Here is a 7,638-nt window from a genome sequence, read left to right as displayed (position 1 = left end):
GGTTTTTCATAAATATACTTTACCAATCTCTTTATCTTTTATCATTATTTCATTACCTCTTATTAAAAAATAAACTTGAAAAAGTAAAACTGTATGGTGGCAAGGTAATTTCAAATTACATTTTCCTACTTAGAAAACAGAGATGAGGAAGACTAGAAATGCTGCCTTATTGCTATTAACAATGTCATACTAAATAAAATAAGGAAAGGTTATGTAGTTTTAAATATAGTCTTACTGGAAATTAGTAAAGCATTAAACATAGAACCGTGACATATACAAGGTAACACAGGTGAATACTAGGCAACAGTTACTCAATTAGAAGAGAATTAGCCTTCAAAGCATCAGGGGGTGCACCATTTTTGCCGTATGAAAAAAATGCACATAAAGACACAAAACAAAATATACTTATTACTTTTAGCATGTTAAAAAACAATCACATCAAAAAAAGTATACAGATAAAAAATGTCATAAATGACATAAGAAAATAGTGCTTGTGTGTATATATATATTTTTTGCATATATATATATATAAATCTACAGTATTTACCACTGTTGATATATATATTTTTGAGCAGCTCAGATACTGCTATTATAAACTAAATTGTACAGCTTGGTTTATGACAAGTCACAGAATCATGGTTTTAAAATGGGAATTAATATCCTCAGCTACATATTTATATACATTTATTTCTCAGCTTCCACCTAATCTGAATCAAGAGCCCAGTTATTTCATCAGAATTTTGTTTGCGTTTCAATGTAGTGTTTAGCTTTAATACACTGCATTTGTTCTGCTATTTAATAACATCATTACCGCGTTGATTAAAATTACATTAGACTCATTATATACATAAAAAATATTGTCACATTCACTAGCTAAACAAATGTTACTTTCATTTTAAAAGACATACTATTGTACCTTGAAAGCTTAAAGCCCCACCTTGCAACAGGAAGAAAATCAATGTCGGGTTTTCTACTATTCAAATATAAGCAATGTTGAAAGCAAGTTCCCCGATTAAACGCGAAGTCCCACCCTCTTGGAGCGCCGTGCCTTCGGCAGTGCTTTGGCGGCTGCAGAGTAACAGAGTGTTTAAAACAAGTTCCCCGATTAAACGCGAAGCCCCACCCTCTTGGGGCGCCGTGCCTTCGGCAGTGCGTTGGCGGCTGCAGAGTGACAGAGTGTTGAAAGACATCACTAATTTCTTTTTAAACCAGGAGCCTGAATTTGTTTCAATGAAACATTTTCAAAAGCATGAAATCACACTGTGTTTTAAAAAGATCAAAATCCTAGGCTCCTATGAAAAACTAGGATCATTTCTATAATTTTAACATGGACAATGTAATGGCCTGATGAGGTGCAGCAACATCCGTCGACTATATTCCCTAAAGAGGTCAGAAACGGATTGTGTGAATGGCCACCCTGGGACTTTCATGGGGAGAAGCTACGTGAGTCGGGGCAGAAGTGAGAAGTAACCACACTGCTAATCCAGTTAGTTTGGCTGCCCCACACGAGTACTGTGAGCACTGAGGGATCAGTAAGCTGCAACTTCTCCCGCTCTGAGATTCCCAAGAGTCAGACCAGAACAAAGGGCATAAACGCACTAAGACTGATCTCTTAGGAAATGGATACGATAAGCACTGCTGCACCTTTGGCCGTAAACTTATTTTAACTGCCCCAATTTTTAAGCACCATTAAGTGGTTAGCCTTTCTCTCCAATGTCTTTAATTTTCAGATTGAAAGAAAATGGCAACAGCTGAAGGAGAATGATGAGCATTCTGTGAGATTGCAATTAATAAAGTCAAGACAAACTCTTCAGTCAGTTTAGGACCCAGGTTAAAAATATGAGAGGGAAAAAGAAAAACTGGACTAAAAGACAAGGAAAACAAGAATTACATATTATTCCATGGATCTGGATTAAAAGTAGTTTTTTTAAAAATGTTTCTTTAGCTCCGTGTTCAAACGTGTATGAATAGATGCCTGTTATCTATTAAAAGACACATACACTACATATAGCGTTAAAAATATCTATTCTACAGTTTTTTCAGTACTTTGTAACATTAGTCAAAATAGAATGAGTCAACAGAGTAAAAATGTTCAGGTTTTGGAGAAAAACATAAACGGAACTGAGTAATAAATTACCATTGTGCGTGCATCCCTAAATGCTATTGCTATGTTTCCGGGTTAAATTCTAACAGGTCAGTGATGATGCAATTTAAATGCTCATCTTAAGCAGCATCTACGTGGGGCTGAAGACATTTCCCTGTATCCTTACTACTCACAGACAGGAGAGATGTGCAAGCTGTTTACAATAGTATAAATACTGCTTTGGCAACTATGAACATAGCAATGTTGGTTTCACGGGGTTTCTCTCTTGTCTTTAGCAAGTACACATCAAATCTCACAGCAACACTGACTCTTGCATGGAAAGCCCGTCCCGATTCCTGTAGTGGTAGGCTGGAGGCGGGGGCCCTGAATATGGATACCCAGATGGACTGGCCTCTTCTGCGGCCGGTGACGTTTTATACCGCACGGGACTATCTACGGAAACTGCAGGGAGGCCATGGTCCTGAAAGGGTGCGTGCTGAAAGGCTGAGTATTTTGGTAAATTGTCACGGCTAGCATCTCGGGTCCATGATTGTCCCTGCGTCTCAGGTCTGTATGCATAACTAACTTCTGACCGTGTTCTGTTATCTGGCAAATAATCCACTGGCGGAATGATCAATTTTCCATTCTTTGGTGACCCTGAATTGCCCGAATATCCCCCAGCACCAATGTCAACAGGGAGGACTTCTATTCGACTAGATGGCAGTACAAGGGGACTTGGGCGGCTGTAAGATTTCTCCGGAGAAGCACTGATGGAAAGAGTAGAACCATGAGGTCTCCTGGAAGGATTCAGTTGAGTCCCAGGGCTAAACTGTGGAGAAGCAAAGCTGCTGTTGGCAGTAGGGAAGTGTTTGGGTGAGTTTCCGTGGTAAATGGGGGGATTGCTGTAGGAGGGGGGATGAGCTAGCCCTCGGGCTTCCCCGTCTAGCTGGGACGGATATCGTGCATGACTTGGAGTCTGTACTTTAAAAGTAAACTTGCTGGATACTTTTGATGGACTAGAACTTGGCTCAGCGGGCTTTCTCGGGCTGGGAGGGTACAGGGCCTGCCGTGGGCTCTGGGAGTAAGCCCTTTCCAGTGCCTCCTCCACGGAAGCACCGCTGTCCAGCTCCGGGCCCGGCACGTTGTCGTACTGCGATGCAGTGGAGCCCCGCTTCCCGTCCTCAGCATCCAGGGCCTTCAGCTTTGGCCGCGCGTTTGCCACCCGTACCTCGGCAGGGCCTGGGGCGGTGACTGCGAGCGTGGGGTGCGCTGCTCGACCTTTGCTTTCCATGGTGTATTTGGCAGTTCTCTCCGTAGCTGAGACGTCTGATGGTTTATTCCATTTGGGCACAAATTCCTTCCTGATATTTGAAGTGGCGTTGCTATTTTGGTTGGCAGCTGCGTGATTATATTGCCTGGAACTGTCCTGTGGACCCGATGGGAGTTTTCTTTGAAAATCTACCTCATCTTTAAGCTTTTTGCTCTCCTCCTCCACCGATTTCCGTCTTGGTGGCTGTGCCCTCTCGGGTGTCCCGGTCCTGCTCTGGGGGTGCGGGGAGTGCTCGCGCCTCCTGTGGGGCGCCGCGCTCTCCCTCCTGCCACTGACCTGCGGGCTCGGCCGGCCCACGCTCCTCTGTCCGTTGCTCAGATGATGGACGCCCCCAGACTGAAGTTCAGGCGGAAGCTGTCCCAAGGGCTTCTTTGGATATTCATCCTCTTTACCTGAAAAGAAAGAGAAAGGCTAAGAAAGATAATACACGAGGATACACGAGGAAACAGTACCCAATAGAAGCAATCCATTCATAATAATGTCATGCTTTTCATCTGTGCGCAGATACACGCTGACATACCACACACTTTATACCACACACACACTGTTTATACCACAGAAGGCTGGTGGCTGATGAGAGGTGTTTTTTAGAGACTGAGACTAAAACATACCAACACTCACAATTATATTAGGCCCAATGTATTGTGGGTGGGAATATTTTGTAATTTTATGCGTAAGTTTCATACGATTGTATATAACACGATTCTTATATTTTGCTGACAAGTTGTTAATGCTTTTTCAAGCCTGCAAAGCTGATACTCTCATTTCTATTCCTAACAGGCAGGTTAGTAGTTCAGTGTCTCAATACTATATTACTTTCACTTTAACCTTCCTCAGCTATGATGGTTTTGAAATCTCAGTTCAACTTCTATCAATGCCAAGCAGGTCTGCAAAATTTAAAACTCAACTGATGACTAACTGTGGTCTCAAAGTTGTCCTCAAATAGATGATTATTATTAAATACTCCCACAGTGCGATTTCCTGATCAAAAGAAAAAGTACTCTCTATCTGAAATCTAACATTCTAAAAGAATCCTACTTTAAATGCAAAAAAGAAAAGGAATTTAAAAAAAAGAAAGTCGTATTGGATACTATCTGTTTTGTATTTTAAATAATTAGCAGAAACTTCACGAGGAATTAAAGGAAGGTGTAACAGATTGGCCATTTAACAAACAGTGTTTAAAAATTATCTTTTATAATATGTGTATCTAATAAACATCATCTTGAAGAAACAACAGACTTCACTTAAAATTCCATGTTTTTCACCTGTTTTTACAAAATAATGTACTGTCATTTAAAAATGCATTTTTGCTCTTTTCAAATATCCACCCATCCACCCATCTAGAAATATTTACTGAGTAAGCCTGTTGGAGTGTCAGGCACTGTGCTGAGTGGTAGGAATAAGACGTGGTCTTTTTTTTCACGTAGCTTACAGTCTTGATGATGATAATTTTGTCACTTATGCACATTATAATTTTCTTTAGGATATTTCCAAAAAATATTCAGTGATCTTTTTGGCGTGAGAGGAGGGAACGGAGAATTATGAAGAAACAATATCCTTTAAATAATTAAGCTATCAGGATCAGAATAATTGAGCTAAAACAACTTTTGTGCTCTTCTGATTCAGTAGTTTTTAAATAAAAAGCAGACTCTTTTTTTTTAAGCCAAATTTCATATGAAACCCCCATATAGAAAAGAAAATATACTCAAAACTGCTGTAGTTAAAAGTTGGGGTTGGGTAGGACCAGGGCTCCTCCCAGTGAAACCTCTTTTCCTCCATTTTCCTCTTCCCTCTTCTGGGCAGCTCTGAAGGGCCGGAGGGTTCCAGAAACATCGAGTCCTCCCTGCGTTTTCTACAGGGAAAGCAGAGTCTAGGAGAAGCCAAGTGATCTCACAGTGGCAGGAACCCAGTGAAAACCCAGTGTTTTCATTCTCAGTTCACTCTTCTCTTCCCCTGTGCCGTTTTCATGAAGTGCCAGAGAAATTTTTGATGGTTTCAATGGAAATTTACTTTGACAATGTTTATGCAAGCTCCTTATTTTATACATATGAAAGAATAAAAAGTGTTAGAATTGGCAATTACAGTTTGTTTCAACTCATTCATCCATTCAGCAAAGACACAAAGCAACTACTATGCAGCAGACACTGTTCTGGTTGTCCGCAACACAGGGATGGAATGAGAAAAGTGATGTCCCTGTCCTTCTGGAGCCTATATTCTAGTTATACAAAGTGCCCTGAAGAAAATTAAACTGGGAAAAAGGAACTAAAATGATTGGGAACTGGACAGGGCAGAGCAGCAGAGTGCCAGCAAGGAGGCGGCCCTCTGAGCATGGGCCTTGAGTTGGGGACAGGCAGGCACACATGGGGCCTTGAAGAATGCGGCGAGGAATTTGGATTTTATTCCAAGTTAACTATAAAATACTAGAGGCTTTTCAGCAGAATTACACGATCTCATGTTTATCTTAGATCACTTTAATGGTGGCTGGGATTTCGATTGTGGTAATACTGATTGATGATGACACTAATGGCTGATACTCACTAGGCACTCACTGTGTGCTGGCCTCTGCTCAGAAAGCTGTACCTGTAAGGCCTGTGGTAGGCAGAGAGTGCAGGGCTTTACAATTTTCCCATATTTTAATGGAAAATGGAGGCAGAAACTAACTTGCTCAAAGGCTCACCACTAGCAAGTCACAGGTCCAGAATTCAAACCCTGAGCTGACTGCAGCACCTCTGCTCCTCCTCCTACACTATACCACCATGGAGGCAGTGAGAAGAAGTTGCTTCCTGGGTAATTGTTCAGGCAGTGTCTGCACACCTGCTCCATGGGTTAGATGCGAACTGTGAAAGAGCAAGCAGCGCACAGCATGACTCCTGGCCTGAGACAGCCACAGGCAGATCCTATTCTGGAACAGCTGGCAGAACCCACTGTTGTTCTTAAACCTTTTAGTAAGAAATATATTTTATAATATGTGGACCAATTATTTTCATTGACAACCCAAACTTTAAAATGCTTGTAATTCAGAAAAGTTTTATTTGCTTTATGAATGTATATGTGAAATAAACTTGAAATGCCACGAATGGAGAAAGCAGACTTGAAATACTAGCAAGTCAAGAATACTCCAAGTAGTTATTCAGCACATCAGGTTAAAAAGCAGCAATAAAAATTAAATTAAAATCTATCCAGAATCCTCCAAAAGTTTTTTCCTATCAGCTCTACAAATAGTCATCCATTTACTCCCAAATATATGAATGCCTTCTTCCCTGTAGGCAAATAATCCCAACAAACACAAATTATCAGTAAGATATAAAGACATATATCATAGAAAAACTGAATTTATGAAGTGTCCTCTGGTCCCCACTGTCTGACAATTTCCTACGGGCAGAACACAGTAATCTGATTGGCTAACTCAGTGGCTGGATGATATTCCATTAGATAATATCAGCCAATCATCAAAACATCCTTCTCAGGTTAGTAAGAAGAAATGTGATGACAAACATAACCATTAAAGAAAAGGGAAACGGTGACGCCCAGAGTGGTGAATGCACGCCTGAAGATGCGCTGTCACAGGGGGCAAAACTGGATTCACTGCAGAGACTGTCACACTGAGCCCTGGAAGCTTCTCCACCACTCACTGGCTTTTGGCAGCCTGCAGAGAGCCACCAACTTTTTAGCTCACACGAAATAATTTACAATGTCTTTCAAGATTCTCCATAGCAGTATTTAAAAAACAAACAAAACCAAAAAAGGAAGAGATTCCCATCTGGTCTGCTGCTGCTGCTGCGCCTGCGTGCGCTCTCCCCAACATCGCGCTGGCAGTGGAAGCACCCAAGCTGCTCTCAGCGCTGCCTGCAGGTGCCCAGATTCTGATTTCCATGTTTCAGTCTGCATGAATTCTCAATTAGTGAAAACTCAATTCACCTGACATGCGGCATTTCGAAGGGCAGCTACCCGTAGCTCTATAACCCCACTCTCAAAACTGGATTGTTTTAAATAAATTCTAGGGACTGCCTTTTTCTGTTAGCAAAAACTCACCTACTTCATTATTTGTGATCATTTGCTTTCATGGTCCTAGCACATTTTCAATGTCAATAATGTAATGAAACAAATTACAGTGATTATAATAAAACGTTTTTTATACAACCCCATCAAAAAAAACTGGGCAAAGCAAATGTGGAAGGTAGACACAGGCAGTAACAACCCTATAGGAGAATTTAGAGTTCCAATA

The 7,638-nt window shown here is 41.1% G+C and overlaps 1 protein-coding gene across 2 annotated transcripts in view; it reads right to left on the bottom strand.

The window, feature by feature from the left end:
* Window positions 1–400: 400 nt before the first annotated feature.
* USP6NL (USP6 N-terminal like) overlaps window positions 401–7,638 on the bottom strand; it is a 157,417-nt gene continuing 150,179 nt past the window's right edge. Inside the window, exon 14 of one of the 2 annotated variants that reach the window (XM_033210006.1) lies at window positions 401–3,805. In XM_033210006.1, coding sequence (XP_033065897.1) covers window positions 2,397–3,805 — 1,409 coding nt within the window. In that variant the 3' untranslated portion in view covers window positions 401–2,396. The remainder of the gene's footprint in view (window positions 3,806–7,638) is intronic. The other variant, XM_033210007.1, reaches the window with a different exon arrangement.

This window comes from Trachypithecus francoisi, unplaced genomic scaffold (genome assembly GCF_009764315.1).
Source record: "Trachypithecus francoisi isolate TF-2019V2 unplaced genomic scaffold, Tfra_2.0 Lachesis_group9, whole genome shotgun sequence".
NCBI lineage: Eukaryota > Metazoa > Chordata > Mammalia > Primates > Cercopithecidae > Trachypithecus > Trachypithecus francoisi.
The sequence above is the reverse complement of the archived record's forward strand: the minus strand, read 5'-3'. Positions and strand labels throughout refer to the sequence as shown.